This window comes from Cuculus canorus, chromosome 5 (assembly GCF_017976375.1).
Source record: "Cuculus canorus isolate bCucCan1 chromosome 5, bCucCan1.pri, whole genome shotgun sequence".
Taxonomy (NCBI): Eukaryota; Metazoa; Chordata; class Aves; order Cuculiformes; family Cuculidae; genus Cuculus; species Cuculus canorus.
In genome coordinates this window covers 7,944,991-7,968,638 of record NC_071405.1, presented here as the reverse complement: position 1 = coordinate 7,968,638, position 23,648 = coordinate 7,944,991, and the positions used below count along the sequence as shown (strand labels likewise).

The following is a 23,648-nucleotide window of genomic DNA, read 5'->3' as shown; positions in this document are numbered from 1 at the left end:
TTTCATTATCTGCATAATCCCAGCCTCTTTGATTACTGACTGTAATACCAGTGCCGGAGCAAGCTTTCATTCCTGAATTACGGCCACATGGAAGACGACCGGGGGAGTGCCAGACAAGATGATTAAGCAGCAAAACACGACAAGGGATGAATTCCATTATTAGTATTCCTATCTATTAGACGCAGAAATGAGGGCTTTGTGCAGCCAATAGCAACTACACCTTAAGCAAGCTCCTCCACTTTGACACACTTTCAAAATAAGAGCTACTATTTATTTTGAGTAATTTTATTCTTCGGTTGCTTTGACACTGAACTCTATTTCAACATTTTACAAATTACTTCCTTTTCAAACTCTACCTTGTAAAAAACATTGGAGGAAACGCTTTTCAGTGGGCAAGCTTGAATCACAGTCTATTTATTTTTCAGACAATGAGAGCATTATCATGTTTCAACAAGTACACTGAAAAGCTTTCATTTCAGCAATTCAATTCCTGTATTTAAGTATATATCAAATCTCCACATTTTTTTAATTCATCAGCACATGGCGTGCCATTTCCTCAGATTCACAAAAAAATGAAATCAAAAAGTGAGTTTTAATTTGTGTGAACAGCCATGAAACCTCCTCCTTTCTTCCTTTTGTTTTTAGATCCCTACATCAGCATCCCTGGTGTTTCACTCATTTCTGTAAGGGCAGCCATTCCCTTCTACCTCAGCAATCTGCTTGACTATTTTTAAGACGTTTGTTTGGAAATGGGAAGGCAAATGCCCAAGAAGGGCAAAAGTTCTCATAAGGACATGTAACACTTCACAATAAATTACTGCACGCTACACTACAAAATTAGTTGAAAAAAAATATATTCTAAGTCTGCACAGATTAACTTCTTTGCTCTGTAAAACATAACTTCACAGTATTGGGAGAAGCTGTTCAATATTCCCTAAGATTTTGACCCAAGGAAGGCAATACCAAGCAAACATACAAGCCATATACCACTGAACTGCTTTAATGAATATACCAATTACAATGAATTTTAAAACCAGAGCAATTATATTAAAAGTTTTATTACTTTAAAAAAAAAAAAATCTCATTGAGAAGAAAGGGACTTCACACTCAAGATGAACCAATGAAGCGAGACTGTTCCAGTCTGGATCATACTGGAATTTCAGTACAGTGCATCATTACCTTTAATCAAGACTGTTAAAAAGTGTTTGTGACAGTCTGTGATTTTTGAAAAGCAAAACAAAAATACTCCAATCAGATTTGTTTCTATTAAAGTAAGATTAGAGCAATCTTTCAGTTACTTAGCTGTAATAAAAGCAGTGAATCTTAAGAGTTTGTTTAATGTCATATTTAATTTTATCTCTTGTTTTTCTCAAACCAAACAAGAGCAACATTTTTCAAGACTCTCATTTTCATGCTATATTACTCACAATATATTAGTTCAAAAGAACACAGAGAAATAACAAGATTCAGATTAAAAACTTCCATTGATTTTCAATGCCCAATTTGAGGCACCTTAATTTTTCTGAATGTTTACTTAGTGCTGTATTCACCAAATTCACTTGCATTTTGAGTCATCATCCATGTGTCACAACCCAGTGTCTCAGGCTGAGCAGTCCTCAACAACTAGCAAAGTATTACCCAAGATCTACAGAACAGAGCAAACAAAGCCTCATTCCTCCAAGGAAAGATCCAACTTGTCTAACTGATGACAGCCTCATTTTTATTCCCAAATAAACAGAATCTAACACGACTTTAAATAATCCCTACCAACATATATTTTTCCTCTTTTAAAAAAAAACACATGGCTAATTTCTGGCTTTAGCTAACAGCATTAGTTCTTCTTGTATATGGCCAGTATTTTCTCCTCATAAGCCACTATGACCAGATCTGATCTCAAGCTTTTTGATAAACTATGCAAACAGATTATTTTTTTTTTAAATTGTATTGCATAAGGAATTTTCCCTGTGTCTTTGATCATTTAATGGGTCTACTACTCTCTCATTCTCCAACAGCTTCTTCACGTATGCCAAGTCCCAGACCCCATGATGCATCCTCACAGTGATCTTACCAGTGCCACAAAAAGAAGTCACACCGATTCCTCCGTCACACCTAAGAGGAAACAAATCATCCTCATTTGCTCTGTGAGGATGACAGATGTACACTCTGTTAATAACAGATGCTAAAATGCCTGATCATTCTTAATTATGATAATCTTATCTAGCTGTTACACATAAAATGATCTTCCACTGCCTTAGAACTCTGCCAAATTTGGGGTGTGGACACAGCAAAAGGCTGACCCAGGGCACAAACCCCACCCCTGACAAACAGCAAGGGACCACTAGAGAAGTTCTAAAGCAACCATTTCATATGGGTAGAAGTACACTCTTTCAGAAACAAATTTTTAAAAATTCTACAAGAAAAACTATGAAACTGTGTGTACAGAAATTTTGGCCATATTACTGTGTAGTGCAGTAACAAACAAAATAGTATGCAAATGACAAAGAACATATTTGTGAAACTGAAAACCTCTTTCTACCAGAAGAACTAGCAGCCAAGATAGATAAACACAGACTGTGAAAAGAAAAAGAGAAAAAAGCTCTTGCTATTTCTTTGTCTCACTTTAAAAGAGAACAGTATTTTTCCTTTCAGATAATTTTGCAGAAATCTCCTAGGTTTTAAGTGAAATTTGCCTACAATGAAATTATCGTTTCTGGAATAATTAGGCCATGGAAAACTGCATTTTCCATTTAGATTCAATCAAGAGATTCTTGTTCATTTGAATATTATTTTGTGGCTCAATGTGAACTAAGTGTGGGACATGCTAAAGAGATAATCTTTTCCTCCAGTTTCTACAGCACCTGCTGGAAGTTTTAGGCACACAAAATAAAACATATTCCAAACATTAATCACCTCTTTTGACTTTTTTCCAGGTTAAGTACCAAATGTGCTCTACTGGAAACGCTTATACCCACACGTGTGCAAATCTTGGCTTCTGAAGCATAAATATCTGCATTGATGTTAACTATTTAATGACCCAGCACAGAGATCCTGTAATCAACCCTCCTCACAGAACAGGTCATAAAGTGAACCGCACTTAGAAATGAATTAGAAGTCCATACACCCTATTTAAATCAACTGCCCTGGTCCTGAGCCACGGCTTCCTTAGGGCTTTTCTGTATGTTTAGTCACGCAGCACAACAGCTTCACACAACTTCTTTATCTCCCCTCTCCATCCGCCAAAAGAAGAAACAAAAAACACTGAGATAACTCAATTTTGCAGCCTACATAGCATCACACAAGTCAGAAAAGATATGGCTAAAGAGCGTTTACACTCCAGTTCAACCTCAAGGTGCGAAACTAGGGCAGGCAGCTCCCAGGACTATCCAGTCTGTAGAGGAGATCAGCGCAGAGATGAGGAAGGTGCAGATGAAGAAGCACCTTCCCCTCTCGGGCCATACATGGAGCTCTGCATGCACCCAGCAGGAATTCAGACCCAGTTCCACCACTTCGGTTCTGGCCTCCTGATGGTGTTCCCAGCAAAACAAACCCTGTAGGTAAATTTCCACAGTACTGCAGCCTAGGGAAACATCAACCGCAGCAGATACATGGAGCTTCCTGAAACTTCAGACAACACGTTGCAGCTGTCAGTTTAATTCGCAGAATGCAAATGGATTACTCTCCTTTGAAAATGAAAGCCAAAATGTTGCATAAACTGACATAGTTTACAAAAAAAATTTAAGCCAGGTGGGAGGAGAAAGCAGGGTTTGGGGTTGGGGTTTTTTTTTCCCCCCCCTCACATCAACATTAGCAAAATATTTGTGGCTGAACTCTACTTTTTTTTTATTCAACATGAATAGCAAATTATGTCCAGACAATAAGTACATTTTTAAACCAAAACTCCTCTGTCATATTTTTCCCAGCAATTCTTCCAGACATTAAATGGGTTCTAGGCAAACCTACTAACCAGCTGCTTAATATTTTCAAGTAGTTTTGGTCCAGGTAGCATCTGCCAACCTCTCAGCCACATTTAGTATCCTCCCACATTTGAAGCCTAACAGACTTCTCTATTGAGACTTAAATCAGCAGTCTCTTTGTCTCCATGCAACTGCTCTTTTACTGAAAATGGTACGGCAGCACAGAAAGCACAATACGAATTTAAGCAGTGAAGCTGGTAGAAAACTTCTCATTGTCTAAAAGGAAAAAACGCAAATTCCCACTTATTTCTTCACTGGAAAAACTAAAATGCAGGACCTCTCTCCCTACAGCCACACGGATACCATCACAATAGCCTATGCAGGCGCAAAACAGACATTTCAGTGTTCAGATTCACTTGATGTTATCCAGTTCTCATCCTTTTGGGGAATGGATTAGATGGAATCACTTTTAAGGGCAAATAGTCACCAAGGACTCTGTTGCTTTACATAGTATCTTCATTCTTTTTTCTGTAAAGGAAATCTCTACTCATGTAAATTAACTTCCCTGCAGTACACATCTCCCTGCAAGACTCTCAGAAGTTTTACAAATGTAGAATGCTGAAATTCCATGCTAATGCTTCACTTTTGTTTAGCATGATATGAATGTGCAGGGTTAAGTGTTATGCATGTTCCAATCCATTTGTAAGAACAACAAACATTACGGCTGATGCACCTGGTTTACTTAACATCACTGATGATCATCTTCTTCTACTACTTAACATATATATATATTTTATATATGTGTATATATATATATATATATATATTAGTACTGGTGGTGTTTGAACCCAGGCCTGCTATGCACTATGGCTTCATTAACAAAAACCTGTGCTGTGCAAGCTTGTCATTTGACATGATGGCTATTCCCACCCCCAAACCCAAAGACCTTGTAAGATCAGATTCTTTGTCACTAGGCCAAATGAGAAATCCATCGTCCCCTGACAAATGGCATCGAATACCTTCGTACTAGACAAACACAGAAACCTGACCTCTGACACCTTGTTTTATTTAATGATCTTCAATTGTTGTCAGTTACCAAAACATACAAAAGCAAAGGCAACGCTTGGGGGGGAGGGGGAGGGAAATAGCTATATTTTCATCTAACAGTTCAATACTCATCTAATAAAATCCCTGAAGTTTACACACAAAAATAGTGGTTTTAAATAGAGTTCGTTTGGAGTTAACTAAGAAAAAAATCTTCTGCAATCCTGACAGCTGATTGTCGATGACTTGTCTTCCCTCACTCTCCTGAAGTTTATCTGGTCTTGCCAAAACGGACACTCCCCAACAGAATAATTTCATTAAAGAGTCACATTTTGCTTATTAATATAGGTAGGCTACAGGGAATTTTTCTAAAGTTTTTCTCCTCTGTTCTAATGAAGCAACAGCAGTTCTTTGTGCTTAACAAACCCAGCACAGCAAATTGTCAAAACCACTACTGCCTGGCACCAGGATGCACTCAGTCCTTCAGGAGCAGACTTCTCAGCACCCGTGTGCACACAGACACACACACCCTCCTCGAACCCACAGTTCAATCTGTTCCAGGTTAATGCATCCACTTGGTCTGAAGTGGTCAATGCTAAGAAACTCTCACTCTGGATTCCACCTCAGTCATGCATAGAAAGGTAAACATTTTTAAATTCAATCTGCCTTCACAAAATAACCACTAAGAATCAAAAGAAATTAAATCAATTCCTTTCCTCTAACTCTGCAGATGTTTAAGAATAGCCAGGTGGCAAAATTCTTCTTCAATTTTACCACATTGCCCGATATGAAATACCGTAAAACTTTGTTACTTATTATTTGTTCATTCCACAGGAATGTACTTAACCAGTCATTTCTTCTATCTGTTATTTGCCAAAATCTATCAGTACTGACCACAGAAATGGATTTAATCTCCCAAACTTTGTACCCTTAAATACCATCTACCACACTAAATTCTTCCCTCTTCCAAAGATATAGTTCTGTAAGAGATAAAGTAGATTAAAGACATATCGAGGATTATAGATTATGCAGTTAGAACAAACACAGGCAAGTATTTCAAATAGCTGACCCTACAGAAAGGAATCACATTCTGTTCTCAAGATGATATACAAAAATAGAAAGCACATTCCACTAGGAAAATATTTACTTAATAATTTATCATTTAAGAACTACTACTGTACAAATGAAAGTACAAAGAATATTGAAATCAATGTGAAGGTACATATGCAATTATTATAACACAGCTCCAGTTTTGATTGTGATTGGATTTACAAAGTTCACTCTATTCCAGCATGAATCATGCTTCTGTTTCCCCCCAAAGTGCTACGTTTAAAACTGTGTGCAGTTTTTTTGGAGAGGAGAGGATGAAAAACACTGTACTGCCAAAAAGTATAGAAATAAAAGAATAAATGTCTCAAAGTATCCAACTGGAAAGAAATGCCTGTGAGATATAAGAATCAATTTAGTCCACACATTAATAACTTAATAATCTATATGACTAAAATAGCATATAGATAACGTCTTCTGAGGATATTAAATAGGAAACTCTGAGTAGCAGTAAAGTCAGAAATAATAAAAAAGAACCTAAGCAACTTCCTTACATGGCCAGAAAATAAAGTGAAATTCAGTTTGGAAAAACATCAACTAATACATCTGGGAAAAATAATCCCAAATATAGATATTCAATATGGACAAGAAACCTGGGAAACAACAATGCAGAAAAACTTCACCAACCACAAATGCAGCGTGAGCTCAAAAGAGGGGCAGGCAGTGGCTATCCAGCCACTGAATCTAGGAATGGGGGGAAGGCTTTGGCCCATTTGACTCCTCCCAAAATGAAGTATACACTGGAGGGCACTCTATTCCACTATCTTCACCGCACCTTTGGACACGAGATAGGCTGTGTTGCTCGAGACATTTAAAATTACATAGGCAAAAACATTATCAGGTACAGAATGCCTTCTCTAAAAAGACCAACTGTAATGAAAAAGCAGTCTGTCTTATATTGTTGTACACTATGTATTGTTGTACACTATGTATTGTCGTAGAGGTTTTTTAATTCAGAAGTGTAATACTTACCCAAAAAAAAATAAACTTGAAAGTATGCTCAATTCCAAACCATTTGCTTTTTATTGACCATGAAGTTTTGGCACATTTTGCCACAAGTGAAATAACTTTGAAGATGTTGGCTCTCAAATTCATTTTTGCTATGGTGCAATGCCTGTTCACGCTAGGATCAACTGTGCAAAACATGAGGAGACCAGCGATGCTCTAATGTCAAATGAGGTCACCTCAGAATCTATTCTGAAGGGCATGTCAAGCCTCCTCTTTGCAAAACCCTTGATTAAGAAAGTTTCTGCAAGGGGAATGACTGTTTCCTATCAAGCAGGAAATAAAAGAATCTTGCTTTGAGATGCTTCAAAACCTGCTTCCAGCTTCCAACCACTTGCTTCTGTTTCTAGATACTATGGCATTCCTTCATTAGAATATCCTGAAAACTTAAGAACAATACTTTTACAGTGCTAATATCAGTTGGAATCTCTCCAATGCCCTTACACTCTCAGAACAAACTCAGAAGCAGACACAGAAATTCTAAGGATGATTTGGGCTTTGTGGGATTTACCTTGTCTTTTGTAGAATGGCTGCTCTGAGGTGGGGATGTCAACCTCGAATGTGTTAGTCGAAAGAATCTGTCCCACTTGAGACTTGGAGACACCTGAACCAAATCTTTAGCTTGGTCCTTCCTACCCAAGAAGCAAGGTGCTCCACATGCTGTTTGCTTAACTTGACAGTGCCCATTACGGATGCAGTAGTTTAGGGACAACAGGACACTTAAAGAACAGGAAGAGGAACAGACTTGTCCTAGGAATTCAACATGTTTCCTGCCTTTGGAATTTCCTACTATTAGAAGGAGAGAACTATTGAGATCAGTGACTCTGTGGCTGTATTTTTCTTAACAGACTGCATCTATTTTATTTATTATTTGGGGCATTTATTAGGAAGAGTGTGAAATTTCACTCTGTGACCCTACATTTCACAGTAAATGGGAAGATGGGGCAAACAACATAACCTCAAGCATTTTGTTCCTTTCTCCTTCCTTGCTGGAACTCCTTTTGACTCATCACAATGAACTGTCTAGAATTTTTCCAGGAGCCTTTTCACTGCTCAGCTTATGCCAAACCCACAGTGTAGATCCCATTCGCTCAGTTCTCTAATGTTAAGGGGCTCGCTGCAGTTTTTCTTACCTGTGGCTAACAAGATTTAATCTGGCAGCTCAGATGATATTCTAAAGCAGTTTACAGCAAGGGATACTTTTTTGAGTTTATGGCACCCAAAATACAGGCTAACAGTAACTTTGAAATGCTGAATCTTCCTCAAAGTGCATCTAAAAAGCCCTGCATCCCAACCTTCTCTCACATCCTGCTCTCTTTGCAATCCAAAATAGCCTGAGACAATCGGAAAACCTTTCAAAGACCCAAAGCCAGGTGCCAGACTTCAGCCACAATCTCCATCACTTAAGACAGACAATTCTGGAGCTACAGTAACCACTTCTCTCCATCATCCTTGCTAGTCCTAAGAAGAGAAATTAGAGTGGGTTGTAATCTTGAGCAAAATACCTGTTAAGGTCTAGGTTTTGCCAAAAGCAGATACAGGTTTCCACTAAGAGCCTCCATTAAAGGCAAGTCACAGTGGTGGTAGTTTTCTCTCTCCTTGCCTTTTCATTCTTTTTGCACTTTGTAGAGATCAGTAGAAATTTCAACCTCTGCAGTTTGTTAGCATTGGTGGGGAAGAAGATTCCATTTCTTCTAATAATAATGAGGAGGAAAAGGAAAGGGGGGAAAAAAATCAAGAGAGTGCATGGAGAAGAAAGGACAAGGAAAATTATTACATGAATAACAGAAAGGGAGGATTGTCTCGCAGTAAGGTCTGATTACTGCAACAAAGCAGGATGGAGCTGGCACGCTCTTCACAGGGTGGGTCTCCATCCTGACAGGTCTGGTCTTGTCTCCAGAAGTGCAGACAAACAAGCACTGTAACACACCAATGGGGCTTAAGATGATGAATAGACTATTTTTTTCTTTACAAATATATCTAATGTCATTCTATTGGGATTTTCAGTAACGCCTGCAATCGACTCAACCTGGTTTTACATGTATGAGTGACTTTTATCACCCTCTTGTGGAAAAACAAGTGAATTGTATCCATTAGAGGTTAGAAGAAGAGGCAGGAAGTCAGAGTAAGGGAAGTAAAGAACAAGCAAAGAGTAATAGAGAAGTACGGGCTGAGTGGAATAAAGGGAAAGTGAAGAACCAATACTAATAGTAACACAGTACCATCTCAACTTCTTTAAAAAGCTATCCCAAAAATGTTCTTTGAAAACACAAAAGATAACAAGCTGCCAAATTTACTCTCCCTTGGTAACACTGGCAATATTCAACAAATAAGTCGTGTTCCCTACAGCAAGTACTGTCTCAGCTGTAATTACCATCTTTTGCACCTTAGTTTCCACATAGAGGGGAAAATACACTCTCTACAAAACGTTTTGAACAGTTAACCTTGTGTGAAGTAAGAGAATGCTTACCAGAAAGGCTTTCTTATTTATAAAGAGACTGCATATAACATTTATGCCCTGCTGTTGGAATGTAAAAGGGGACAGATGAGCTAAATTTGCAAAGGAAACTAATGGAAGTTCAGGCATTCACATTACATCTCACTGGGTAACTTAAGTGAAAAATAATAATACTTAATTCCTCTAAAATCTGGAATCAGCATTTCCTCAGTTTCTGACTACGTGCAATTTCAATTTGTAATATAAGAAATTTAACTTGCACCAGTCTTCCTTTACAACATAATCCATAAGACTGTATTTTCAAAACCTTGAAAGCAACACACTAATTTACTGCCACCTGCATTTTAAAACTTGAAAAATCCAAGTCCAGTATAAGCACACAGAAAAAAGAAGCCAAGAAAGCCACAATAAAATTCAATTAAACTCATGACACTGCAAAGAGGCACAGAAATCCCAAACAACAAAAGGCCATATCAGATCAGGCAGATATCACAAATGTGGTGATCTCACACAAAGCATCCCTAAAACTCCCCGAAAATCTTTCAGGAATCCCCCAGAAAACTACAGAACACATCCAGCACAAGCCACAGTTATTGTATTTCTTCTTAATGACACTAAATATTCTTTGAGGAGCATCAGAAAAATAGTCAGAAACCCACTAAAAATAACAAGTCTAATGGCAGATCACCTTAACTTTGTGAATAATCCTTTGTTAAATAATTCCTAAAGAAATGCTACCCTCCCATTACACAAACTACATTTACACCTAGCCACTACTCACAACGAAAAGCATAAAATGGACAACTATGCATTTATTTCACTGTTTTAATCAAAACCTGGCAGTAAAGTATGTATCCAGACAACATCCAATTTCAGCTTAATCTTATTCTTCATGAAGCTATCTGATTTTTCTGAATAAAAATTACTGTTTCTGAGTACTTAGCCATTACTTCCAACTGGGAGGTCAAGTACCAGAATTAATACTTCTACCAGCAAGTACACACAGTCACCTGCATTTATTCATCATCCCTGAGATACCACTGATAATTTACTTCAGCTTCTGAAAAGCACCCATCAAGTAAGGAAGGCTAAGACTGCAACTGATGTTGTGCAGCAAGGACATCTTTCTAAATGTATAAAAATCTTCCAAAAAAAAACAATTACACGAACTTTTATAATCAGAATAATGAGCTGCCTACCTCCACCTGTCTTGTCGGGTTCTGAAATCCAACACTAAGCTATTAGAACATGCTCTGCAGGTCAAGGAAGTTGCTGTTACAGAAAAGCCAGTGATATGCCCAATGTTCATCAGACTTCACAGCAATCTGCTCTTTTAATTTTCCTTTTAGGAAGCTAACCTCAAAGGATCCTTTTTGCTTTCTCACCTTCTGCCAATTTACCCAGATACAACAACTCCATTATACCGTGTTCTTTCTCTGCCCCAGACTCCTGCAGACGCTAGGGGAAGGACGATGCACTTTACATGCAAGGAAAATAACCACAGTTAAGAACTTGTCATACAAACTCGAAAGGAGAAAAATACAAAATAATGATCCTTTTTAATAAAAATTTACCAACAAGAAGGTCATTAAATGTTAAAGTGTTTTAAAATAAAATTATTATATTACTTGTTTTGTTTTCAAGCAATACGACTTAATATAACAGTTAAAATCATAGAACCATCATAGAACAGTTTGGGTTGGAAGGGACCTTAAAACCTATCTAGTTCCAACCCCCCTGCCATGGGTAGGGACACCTCCTGCTGATCAGGATGCTCAAAGGCTCATTCAACCTGGCCTCAAACACCTTCAGGGATAGGGCATCCCATATCAGACATATTGTGACTTGAAAAATAAACTTCCTACGGAGACTGAAAAAATACGTTGTTATTTTAAACAAATCTGAGAATATATACATTTTCAAAATCATACACGTGTCACTATCAATTAGGAAAACTTATTGGTGAAAAACCTTCCATTAGTGTAAATCATTGTTAATCCTGATCAAAACTGATGCCCCTGCAGCTTCACTTCAAGACTTTGCTCAAAATCAATTTTTTCAATCAAGTGCAACAACTAAGGGCACAAAAGTATTTCACACCGGTTCTTTGGACAGATGCCTGACCATTTGAAAACACTTGATAAAAGATCCTCAAGACTGTAGTTGCAGCAATATTTCTTTAGTTTGTTTGGTTTTTTTTTTTTTTAAAGCAGAAAACCACACTAGGAAGCTGCCAACCCTATGTAAAATCACCACCATTTCAGTTCTGCTCAACTAACTATTTGAGAGGACACAGGATGAAGCACATCACTAAAATTAGGAGGCAGCGAAATGTTTTTAACAGTCTGATTTACATCGTGGCCATGCAGACGCACTGCCTCTCATCTGTGCTGAGACAAGCGCTGTGGTGTCTGCCTGGGAACTTCTTGAAGAAGCTCTGCCACCAGAAAAATCCCTCCTGTAACTGCACCTGCAACAACGACTGACACAACAAGCAAAGTTTCAAACTAAGACAAGCCCTGCCATGGCCTTCTGAAAGAAGACTAGTATTTTTCTAACATTTTCCATAACCTTCTATGAAGCAATGTGTGCCCATTTGCTGATATTTGTGAATTAGACAGCTACCAAGATTACACAGTCCCACCACTAATCCATGAATGCCTAATCCTACCAAAACTCACTGAACTCAGCGAGTCCCCTCATCCATTACTTGTAAGGATTTTTGACTGACTGAACCAAAGAAACAGCAATAACTTGAATGGAAAAACTGTAGGTGAAAGCAAGTTACCCTGAATCTAAAAACAGTTTTCTGTCCTCCTCCCGCTCCCCAGGAAGCATAAATCAAAGTGTTCTTTTCTCAGGGAGGCAGTAGCTTACAACAGATGAACATGAAGGGACTGCTTCCTTACTGTAAAGCTCTACCAATGAACAGAAGCCAATACATACCATCATAAGTACTGAATTTTAGAACCAAACAAAAACATAAATACGCTCAAAACCTAAACTTTATATGTGACATTAAATATATATAACTTATTTATATATACAGATGCAGATTATACACAAACACAGATTTTATAAATACACACATCATTCCAGAGACACGGAAAATGCACCCTTCACAACAGTAAAGGTCCAAATCATCATTAATGATAAAGACAGCATTATACTTCAGCAATCATACATACTATATAGAAATAATTGCATGGTTAAACCAGAGCTTACATTTGTCAAAGGCACTTTGGGAAGGGAATATAAAGGAGGTACTCATTACAGAAACAGGAGGTTCTATTACAGACCACTAGGGTTACACAGGGACACAGAGAAGAAAAACTGTAATATTATTAGAGAAATAAATATTACTGGGAACCATATTATACAGGCATACTGTACAGATAAAGACTGAAAGCAAAAGTTTCTGATGACGGTAAAGTCTCAACATTCCTGAAGAAAACTAACAAAATCACAGAACCACAGAATGGTTTGGGTTGGAAAGGACCTTAAAGATCATCCAGTTCCAAATCCCCTGCCATGGGCAGGGACATCCCACTAGATCAGGCTGCCCAAGGCCCCATCCAACCTGGTTTGGAACACCTCCAGACACAGAGCATCCACAACTTCCCTGGGCAACCTCTGCCAGTGTCTCTCCACCATCACTGTGAACAATTTCTTCCTAATGTCTAGTATAAATCTTCCCCCTTCCAATTTAAAGCCATTCCCCCTCATCCTATCACTCTCCTGTAAAAAATCCCTCCCCAGCTTTCCTGTAGCCTCCTTCAGGTACTGGAAAGTTGCCCTAAGGCCTCCCTGGACCTGTTCCAACAGTTCCATATTCTTCTTATGTTGGGAATTCCAGCACTGGACACAGGACTCCAGGTGGGGTTTCATGTGAGCAGAATAGAGGGAAAGAATCCATCTTGTGGAGAGTACAGAAATACATTTTACAAAGCCATTACATGTTACTTCACTTTAAAAATAAATTTAAAAAATAAAAAGGAAAAAAGACATGGGGAAAAAAAAAAAAATAAAGAGGTGGGAATGATTATCACTTAACATTTCCAGAAGGTAGACTAAGAAATCCCAGAAGTAAAACAATTACACTGAAAAGTTCAGGTTAAAAAAGCAAAACAAAACCGAAACAAACCCCCCTCACCGGCAAACAAACACATGCACACCACCACGGCTATAGGAAAACTGCCAGACCTAAAGGGACTTAGAAAACTAACTGAATGGAAACGTTAGAAGATCAGGGCTAAGCTGGCAGGATTTCTCACCAAGCGCAGTCTCACTAACACACCGTTAAGATAAAGAGGTATTCTTTTACTGTGATCTTAACTTCAGGTCACATTTCTGGACATGGCCATTCCCTACAAATGTAGCTCTACAAAGCCATATTCCAAATGTGGCAGACAATTACAAGTGGAGAAGAACTCAAAAGGGCAGAATCTAATTAGCACATGGCCCTTTCTAAACACCACCAGCAAATACTTTTTAGAAACAACCAGAAAACTTAAAGATTATTGGGAAGAATTATTCTACAACCACCAGATGCTGAAGAAATTAAAAGTACAGTTAGGTTTATATTAAAAAAACAACTGCCAAGAGCACAAGAGAAAGTGTAAAAAAATTAATTCTGTATGACAAGAACCTCGTACATCTTAAGACATCCCTTTGGGGATTGTGGCCCTATTCCCAAATCTTACAAAGAAACAGCCCATAATGTCCAGATTTATTTCAACCAGAATAGGCACAAAATTCCTAAAAGTAGTTCCAGAACTGATGCTTTATTCACCATTGATTATGTTCAGCATAAACAAAGTTCCAGCATTTTTCAGACAATTAATTAGGAGTCTTGGATCCCTTTCAAGTTATGGAAATAAAGCAAAATTGTATTTTGAAAAGGCATAACCACTATGACCCCAAATTCCTGTTTATAAATTAGGAGACAGTATATAGCTTAGGTATACAATTAACAGTATATCGGTGTCCGTAAAGCATTTCAAATTTCACAAATGGAGAGTAGCGCAGAAAAGATGAGCAGCCAACCCCCAATGGAAGTCAACAGAAAATAGAAGCTGAGTCTTGCTTCTTCTAGAACTCAAATCATAACTATTTCCCATATGTACAGTTCTGAAGGCAGCATCCATAAGTTGGGAAAAGCCAGACTGTTTTACAATAAAGGAGATTTCAAAAGTAACTGTATTTGAAAAAGAATGTACACATTCAGTTCTCACTCAGTTAAGCCTCTTGGAGTTGGTAGGATGTTTTACTATTTAGGAACTTCAGAATTTGACCTATAGATAGGATTCGCAACAAAAGCTTGTAACAGAATCTCAAATATAAGGAAACAATATAACAATCAGAAGCAAACAGCAAGTGAGAAGAGATTTTCCCTTTTTGACTATGCAATGCTCTTTCGTTGCCAATACAGCAATTCTTTAATGCCATGGAAACTATCTGATAAATGTATTAGAAGCTCAATAAATTTCATAATATTGAGGTAGCAAAGCAATTGGTATTGTTGACACAGAACAACTGTTCCGGGTTCCTATTTTAAGGAAGAAAAATTATATAAAAAACATACTTTGAGCTGTTTTGAACAAAAATGTAGGGTAGTTTTAGAAAACCTGAAAGTCAAAATACTGGAGGATGACAGGAAAAAAACTGGCAAACCTTGAAATTACAAAAATGGGATACATTGATTTAAAATTTAACAGTCTTACTTTTGGATGGTTTGCTTTACTGAACTTATTTATTTTTAATGAGGGGAGGGGGATGGGAAGAAGACTGTGAATTACATGCAAGTTTTCTGACAAATGGGTATTCATAAAGCATATGATCTTTTTACTCATCTACGTGTATGTCTTCACTCTCTGGACATCCCATAGCATCACAGACACTGGCAGAAACACAAATGAACTCCCCCTTACCCTTTTACAGATAATACTGAAATCGCTCTGTTTTCACTTGTCCAATACAACAACATACTTTTTTCCAATCAACTGCTTTCTAACATCGCACTCCTGTCAATCTGCCACCAGAGACTTTGAAGTGAAAAGAGTATCTATACAAAATGAAAGTAAAATAACCTTCTGATAAATAATACACTTATCCAATGCACACACAAAATACTCTCTTCCTTTACAGAACACACACGATTTGAGGAAAGCCAAGAACTAGGATATCAAACCTGGGCTGAGTTTGACTAAGGGACAGAGTTGGAAGTATTCATTCCCAGAAAAGAGCCCTTCACTGGGACAGCTCTTCCGCAAAGCAGTTATCCAGAGGACCTGCCAGCCTTCACAATACCTCGTTAAATGTAAAGCCAAAACCAAAAGCCACAATGGACTGCAAGATACACCAGGCAAGAGTATGCAAACATTTAAAAATGCACGCAAGATTAAAGCGTTCTTAAGCATGTACATATTGAGAACTCAGGACACTTGCATCACAACTCCCATACACACTTCCTGCCTCCTTGCTTGACACTTGAAACAAAGGAGAAAAGGCTGGATTTGAAGTGTTATATTGGACACTGGTCATATTAAAAAATATAACTCCAAATTAGATTTAGTCATAATGCATCAAACAAAAAAATAATCAAATTATCAGAAAAATTAAGTCTTTAGTGTAGACAGAGACAGCTTTTTGGCTTCTGGATTTTAAAAGCCTACACTCAACCCAACAGAACCTCAGAAGGCACATCTTCTTTTCTAAATACTTTAAATGTTTGTTTACAGAAGATACAATACACACACACTTGTTAATTAAAAAAAAAAAAAAAAAAAAACACTCCAACAGTAACAACTTAATTTCTCTACACTTTTGTTTCTGGAATAAGCAATATTAAAATCCTATTTCTTCTTATTACATTTCCTCAATCGTAGGTTACCCTTCAGACTGGTACAAAGCATCAAAACATACTGTCTCTTCTGTTTTTCTGTCTGGAAATATTTTTATTACCAAACAAACAACAACAATGCTGATTTCTCTGTTGCTGCAATACAGGCATGTATGTGCACAGAAAGCAACAAACTGCATTAAAACACTACCAAAACAAGGCATTTCACTATATACGACTCTGCCCCCAGGGAAAGGAATGAGAGCAGATAAGATGTGACAGATGTATAGTCACGTCACTTAATACACTACTGGAAGGTGCTCAAATCATTATGGTGACAGGCATAGTATAAAAACTTGCAAAGAATGGACTAAGCATTTATCTAGTTTTCTGTATACACAGTTCTTGTAATCAAAGGAGATACTGAAGTCCATAAAAGTGCTGTTTGCAAGAATGGAGCCTGCAGATGTCAATATGCAATAGATAGATCCAAGAAGAAAAGAAAAGAAGCAAGCATTGCATGTATGTTTTTGTCAGCAGGAATATATGTCTGAGGTTGAATTCAAGGCCTGTCATCTAAAAATTTCCTGTACTGAAATATTTCTCAAGAGGTTTAATTGAATTTGAAATTTACCCAAAACAAGTAGTTTACTTAAACTTAGCAACTGCAGGTCTCCAAAGTGATTTCATTTTTCTGAGCCCTTAAAAAAAAGAGTTTGTTGAAAACTCTTCTCTGTTTTAGTTTGAAAGACCCAAACAATAAAGATAAAATTGGAAATCATATGGTTACTGAACCAAAGTAATAAGACCAGTCGCTTGTTTGAAAATAGGTGTAAACCTAGGAGTTTAAAAATGGCAAGTGACCAAGAAAAGTATGAAAAATGCAGAAGAAAACAGTTTTCTCGCTTCTTTCAGGTTTAATAACCCTGGATGTTACAAACACTAATGGAGGCGGAAAGTACTTCCAAGCAGCAGCACGATTGTTAACTGCCAGTGTCCCTCTAGCTGGGACCAACAACCACTGCTGTTTCAGATAGACGGTTAGGCCCAAATCCTGCAAATTAATCAGCACAAGTAGATCCCCGCGCCTCTGGGAATCCACACTAAGTCAAAGAGGGAAAACTAACTCACAGGATCAGATTCTGAATTTGAAGCTGGACCAGTGTAACTCATTATGACACTAATCACAAACGTCTCACCAACCCTCTCTGCTCCCCATCTGTTTGTTTTATCTTATTATAGTTTTATACCTCAATCCATGGGACCAGCTATCATAGTCACATTAAGCACCTGTATCTGCCTATGCTTCTGCAAGACCAGGTCCTCAGAGAAAGGCAACATTTTCTTGCATTTTGCACAAGCCCAGCTTATTCCCTGAATGGGAGAACACCACAGAATGAAATAAATGTAACGTCAATTTCTTCATTTAAACAAATCTCAGTGTTTTCCAGAAACGCAGCCATTTAAACCAGAGGATAACTCCATTCACCTTCTGACCTATAGCAACCAGTAATTTCAAAGGAAACAACCTGCATATAAAAAATCAACTGCAAAAGTATAAAACTAAACTTTAAAATTATTTTAAAGGAGCATTTGTTTTTTTATTATACTGACACAAAACAACAAAATAATACTCACTGCAGACTACAAAGTCAATTGCACCTGCACCAACAGACCCTAAATTGAGAAGTGCTGAAAGAGGGGAGCATTCTGGAACAGCATCCCTCCAGGCCTCCTGCTCTTCTGCTCTCCTCTATGCTTCCAAGTTGGCCACTGTCAGGCACAAAGCAGCGAGGCTGGGTGGACCCCTCTTCTGGCACAGTACGGCCACCGGAGCCTTCTTACAGGTAACCCACAGAAAGAAGCCCCAAATATTTTAATGACAACTCCACTAGAACTGACCCTAAAAATCCTACTTTTAATTAAACTAAAAGACGCACATGAAGGTGTGAGTTTTGGGGGGGTTGGTCTAGGGTTACTTTTTGCAGCTTCTCTCTTCTTATGAACAAGTGGGGTTAAGAACCAAACCAAAGTGCAATTACACATTTAATAACAAATTTGTCAAACAGGTGGAAGAGGTAATAGTTTTGCTCACAAAGCAAAAATAGGACAGATATAATATTAAGCCTATTAATCTTGCTATTTTCCAGAATGATCAATACAAACAACGCTTATTTTCACTACTTAGAAAAGAATAGCAATGAAAAGAAAAAAAAAAAAAAAAAAAAAATCACAAAACGAAATAAAACATTTGAGAATTCAGAGTAAAAGAAACACTTCTGGAAGGTAACTCCTCCTTCCTCATCAGATAGATATAATTCTGAGCAGTGCAGTTGGCCCTTGGTTTTGCATTAAAATTCAGCAACAACTGGGATTTAGGGGAAGCATTCTAGATATTAGAGATACTGGCATCCTTTCAGAAGTAGCGTGCTGGATCATAATTTTTTTCCCAAATTAGAGGTTAAATCTGCCAGCAGAAACTCAACCAGAGCTAGGATATGCAGGCTCTCAAAACAGTAGTGCCTTGCCTAATACCTGATTGGCAGCATCTTTCCTCTCGAGAGGCTGCAGCTCATGGGACTTTTTGATTTCAAAACCCAGCAGAAGCCAGGAGCTGGGAGTTACCCACTCTCAAATGCACAGAGAGGGCGTGTCATCTACCCCCAATGTCTTGCTGCAAGGCATTCAAAATACAAAGTCACAGGTTTCAGACCCACATGTTACAAGCAAAGATGCTAAAATACAGTTTCCCTCTGTTCACAAGTCAGTTAACCTTTACGAGAATTACTGTTCATCTAGGCCAACTGTCAGGGATTCACAAACTAAAAGACTTGCACATAGCCTCAGTGCCTTGAAAACCCAAGTCATGGTACGAGTCAACATTAGCACTTAAAACCTTCAAAAGCATTGCAAACAATTGCCACACCCTCAAGTCACAGATAAAATATTTTTGTAGAGCTTAAATACATACATTTCTGGCATGAAACATTCCTCATTGCTGGCAAAATGTCCCTGCAATTTCTGGCAATAAAATACTTTGAGTTTAGAAGTCAGCTGTAGAGTAAAATTGGTTTTTTTATTAAAAATCATCCTTGATCTTACCTTTTAGCAGAGGCAGAGGAGTTAACTCGATAGGCTTGCCCTGAGACCTAAACTGGGAGGAGCTTTGTGACCTCTTCTGTCTGGCTTTTCTGACGGACTTCCGAGAAAATCCGTCTACTTTATCCACTGATGGAGGAGTAGTTGGTGCTGAGGACATATCCCTACTGAAGGAAAACAAATGTTACCAACATACTCTAAATATATTAAATAAGGGGGTGGGGGTAGGGAAGAAAACCCTAAATTTTCCAAAACTCTTTTCTCTTTCTGCACCACTTTCCTGATGACAGCTCACCCAGACAGACTGTTAAGAGAACTAACCCATCAACGTATGTACACACTGTATAGAATAAACTTAATGGAACAGTCTGATAATTATTTATGCTCACTTTTTCACCTGTGTTTCCCATCTGCCAAAAATCTTGCAACAGGAAAAATTCAGACTTAATGCTGACATCATTATGTTAATAAAATTTCATATATATGTAGACTTCACATAAGATTCTAACGTTAAACTACATGTTCTTTGGGACAAAGTAATTTCCACTTGTTCTGCAAGGCACTACACATGCTAAAGAATGGGTACACAAAAAGGTACAAATGTTCTTTTGGCATTAAAGTCATCAACATGCATAGAAAAATTTTAGTTTATTTGCCACACTTTCATACAAGATTTTATAAAAATATAAGGAAGTACCACAAAAAAGTATTGCAATGCTTCACAATTTCAGTAACACTGACAAATTTTATGTACTATGTCTTAACTCTCCATGTTAGAAATACTCAGTTATTTTCTTGTGGGCCTCTTTACAAATAATTATTCCATGTTCTGGCATTTCTGTAAGAATAGCAGTGTGGTAGCCGCAACTGTTCCAAGGGCAGAAGCCAGACAAGGTTTGCAGGGAGAGGCAGAGCGCCAAAAAGAGTTTCCGCAAGCAAAAGTTTGTTTGTTTCCCAACTATATCAGCTGGTCTAAGAAACAAGCCTTGTTTCTTCCTATAAAACCTGCCTTGGTAGTACTCCTGCAGCTGATTCCATAGTACTAAGAAATGCCAGAAGAGAACATTTAAACAGTGAATTAATCCATACAGTTATTGTATTTACCCTGCTGTTTAAAAGGCCCATCGCAAAATACATGAGTAAGACTTAAGAGAAATGAGAGAGGAGGAATTTAGGCCTAGATTTTTCAAGCACCTCTGTATACAGTTAACTTCACTACCTGTACTGAAATCTACAGAACTATTTGCATTAAAAACACAATCATTAACAAGAGCAGCTCTGTTGATTTCAGTAAGGCTACACGATAGTGCAAAGTTAAGCATCAGCATAAGCATTTGCAGGATCAGGGTCTTAGAACGTGTCCTTGGAAAGCATTACTCATCCTCAGTGTCTGTTGACTTCAACTACCAAAGTGACTCGTATGCTAAAAGAAGTCGATTCCACAACATCGAGAAGATTTTCTAGTTCTTATTTTATTAAAATGTTTGGATACTCCTATGCTTCATCAATGATTAAATCCATTGAAACAGACATTATTTGGGTTTGTCTTTTTTAAGAAAAGCTTTAGAAAGTGTGACTTATAGCAACAGTGTAAACAAGTTCCAAAAGATAAGAACTATTTCATGCAAAATTACATACATGTATACTAAATTTATAAAAAATGGAAGCATAAACCTCATAGCTTCTTCGAGGAAGCATGTGCAGCACCCAGACGCTGAACTGTGCAGCTGGCATTACAATAATGAGAAAATCTTATTCCATCCTTCCAATTTCTCCTGAGGTTTTCTTTCACTTCCAACTTACACTTTCTAAATATAATACACTATCAGCAACACGAACCTGTACCTTAAGCTGGTCTTGTTTATCAGCTGGGGGGGGGAAATATGCCACCATCACCAGGGCATCCAGGCCTCAGCCAAGATTAATAAATAAAAAAGTCAGATAAACTGAAATAGACTGGCCTGTACTCTAGCAACCCACTTCTAAGATATCAACAGTCCACCAAAAAACATACAAAGTTACCTGTTACATAAACCAAATTCTGGAAATAATCAGCAAATAAAATGTACTCTGAAAACCTGAATCGGTTTGCCTTACTTCATCTCATCAAAAAGCTTCACTTCCCTCATCACGTGCATCAATGAAGTGTAACCATTCCTGCAAAAATGTTTGCACACGCTGTCTCAAAATTAAATTACCAAAAAGAAAAAAAAAAGAAAATAACTAATAATGGCCAGGGACTAAAGTAGATCGCTTAAACTGCAGGATCATTGTGTCAGCAAGAAGCTTTACTGACACTACCCTCCTGTAAATTTAGTAACAGTTTCCCTAACCTGCTTTATAAATTATTAAAACCTAATTCTAATTCAACAAGACTCCATCCAGCCTAACAACCTCACAGTAAACACTGATCTGTTCCTCGTCTCTCCAAATGAAGGCTCGCTCCCCGAATATATGATGGCAGTGGAACACACTGCCTCATCCAGCGGCCGGGTCGGGGGAACGGGACATTATTTATTGTGTGCGAGGGGGGAAAGCAGGAGATTATTTATTGTGTGTGAGGGGAGGAAGCTGCAGCCCCAGCCACTGCTGCTCCTTCCTTTCAGCAAGGGATCTCGTTTTATTCCCAAAGTATTTGGGTAAGTAGGAAGCCAGGCACATCAGATCAGCTGGTCCCAGGGAGGGAGGAAGGGAGGGAGGGAAGGAAGGGAGGAGAGAGGGAAGGAGGGAGAGAGGGAAGGGGGGAGGGAGAGGGGGAGGGAGGGAAGGGTGGAGAGAGGGAGAGAGAGGGAGAGAGGGAGGGAGGGAAGGAAGGAAGGAGGGAGGGAAGGAGGGAGGGAGGGAGGGAAGGAAGGAGGGAGGGAGGCAGGCTCGGCGCGGCCCTGCGGATCCCTCTGCCCCCATCGGGGCCGGCATCTCTCGGCTCTCCTGGCACCCCCCGCGCCGCCTTCCTCCTCCTCCTCCTCCTCCTTCTCGCGCCGCAATCTCCTGCGAAATGACAGCAGCCGCCCCTCGGCCGCCACCACGTCCTCCCCCCGCCTCCTTCCTCCTCCTCCTCCTCCTCCCCGCGGCAACGGGGTTACCTTGACCCTCCTGCTTCCAGCCTCGGGAGACGGGAGCGGCGCGGGGCGCGGGGGCCTCTGGCTGGGCCTGGGCTGGGGCTGCGCTCGGTGCCGGCCCCGCTGCCTGCGATGGCCGCGGCCTCACTCACATTCCCGGCTGAGCCCTGCGGAGAGCCCGGCGGTGCAGAGCGAGGGAGGGAAGGAGGGAGGGAGCGGCGAGGAGAGCGGAGAGGAGGAGGCGCGGCGGGTCTCGGTGCTATTGTGGCGCTCAGCGGGCTCCGGCCATGGCACCGCGTTCGATCGCGCACACACACACACTCACACACACACACTCACACACTCACACACGCACGGTCGCAGCCCAACCCGCCGCTGCCACCGCCCCCCGCACCGCCCACCGCAGCCTCATTGGCGCCGCCGCCGCCGCCGGGACCGCCGGGAAACGGCTGGGGGGGAGGAGGAGGAGGAGGAGGAGAAGAGGGAGAGGAAGGAGGAGGAGGAAGAGAAGGAGACAGAGACGGTCGCGGCGGAGGGGGATCATCTTCGGTGCCGGATCGTCATCGGTGCCGCCGGCGTTGTCGCTCTTGACATCGCCATCATCATCGCCATCATAGCGAAGCGCAGTGAAAGCCATCCTCCCTCTCCTCCTCCTTCCCTCTCTCCCGTCCCTTCCACTCTCCCCTCCTTTCTCCTCTCTCCCCCCTTCCTTCCCTCTCTCCCCCCCTTCCTTCCCTCTCTCCCCCCCTTCCTTCCCTCTCTCCCCCCTTCCTTCCCTCTCTCTCCCCCTTCCTTCCCTCTCTCCCCCTTCCTTCCCTCTCTCCCCCCCTTCCTTCCCTCTCTCCCCCCTTCCTTCCCTCTCTCCCCCCTTCCTTCCCTCTCTCTCCCCCCTCCTTCCCTCTCTCTCCCCCCTCCCTTCCCTCTCTCTCCCCCTTCCTTCCCTCTCTCTCCCCCCTTCCTTCCCTCTCTCTCCCCCCTTCCTTCCCTCTCTCTCCCCCCTTCCTTCCCTCTCTCTCCCCCTTCCTTCCCTCTCTCTCCCCCTTCCTTCCCTCTCTCCCCCTCCTTCCTTCCCTCTCTCCCCCCTCCTTCCCTCCCTCTCTCCCCCTTCCTTCCCTCTCTCC

General features: G+C 39.8%; 1 protein-coding gene across 3 annotated transcripts in view; it reads right to left on the bottom strand.

Moving 5' to 3' along the window:
* PPP2R5E (protein phosphatase 2 regulatory subunit B'epsilon) overlaps window positions 1-22,862 on the bottom strand; it is a 75,253-nt gene extending 52,391 nt beyond the window's left edge. The window contains exons 1-2 of one of the 3 annotated variants that reach the window (XM_054068020.1): window positions 22,552-22,862; window positions 19,472-19,635 (exon numbers count right to left, since the gene is read on the bottom strand). In XM_054068020.1, coding sequence (XP_053923995.1) covers window positions 19,472-19,628 — 157 coding nt within the window. In that variant the 5' untranslated portion in view covers window positions 19,629-19,635; window positions 22,552-22,862. The remainder of the gene's footprint in view (window positions 1-19,471; window positions 19,636-22,551) is intronic. The other 2 variants (XM_054068018.1, XM_054068017.1) reach the window with 2 other exon arrangements.
* Window positions 22,863-23,648: the final 786 nt, after the last annotated feature.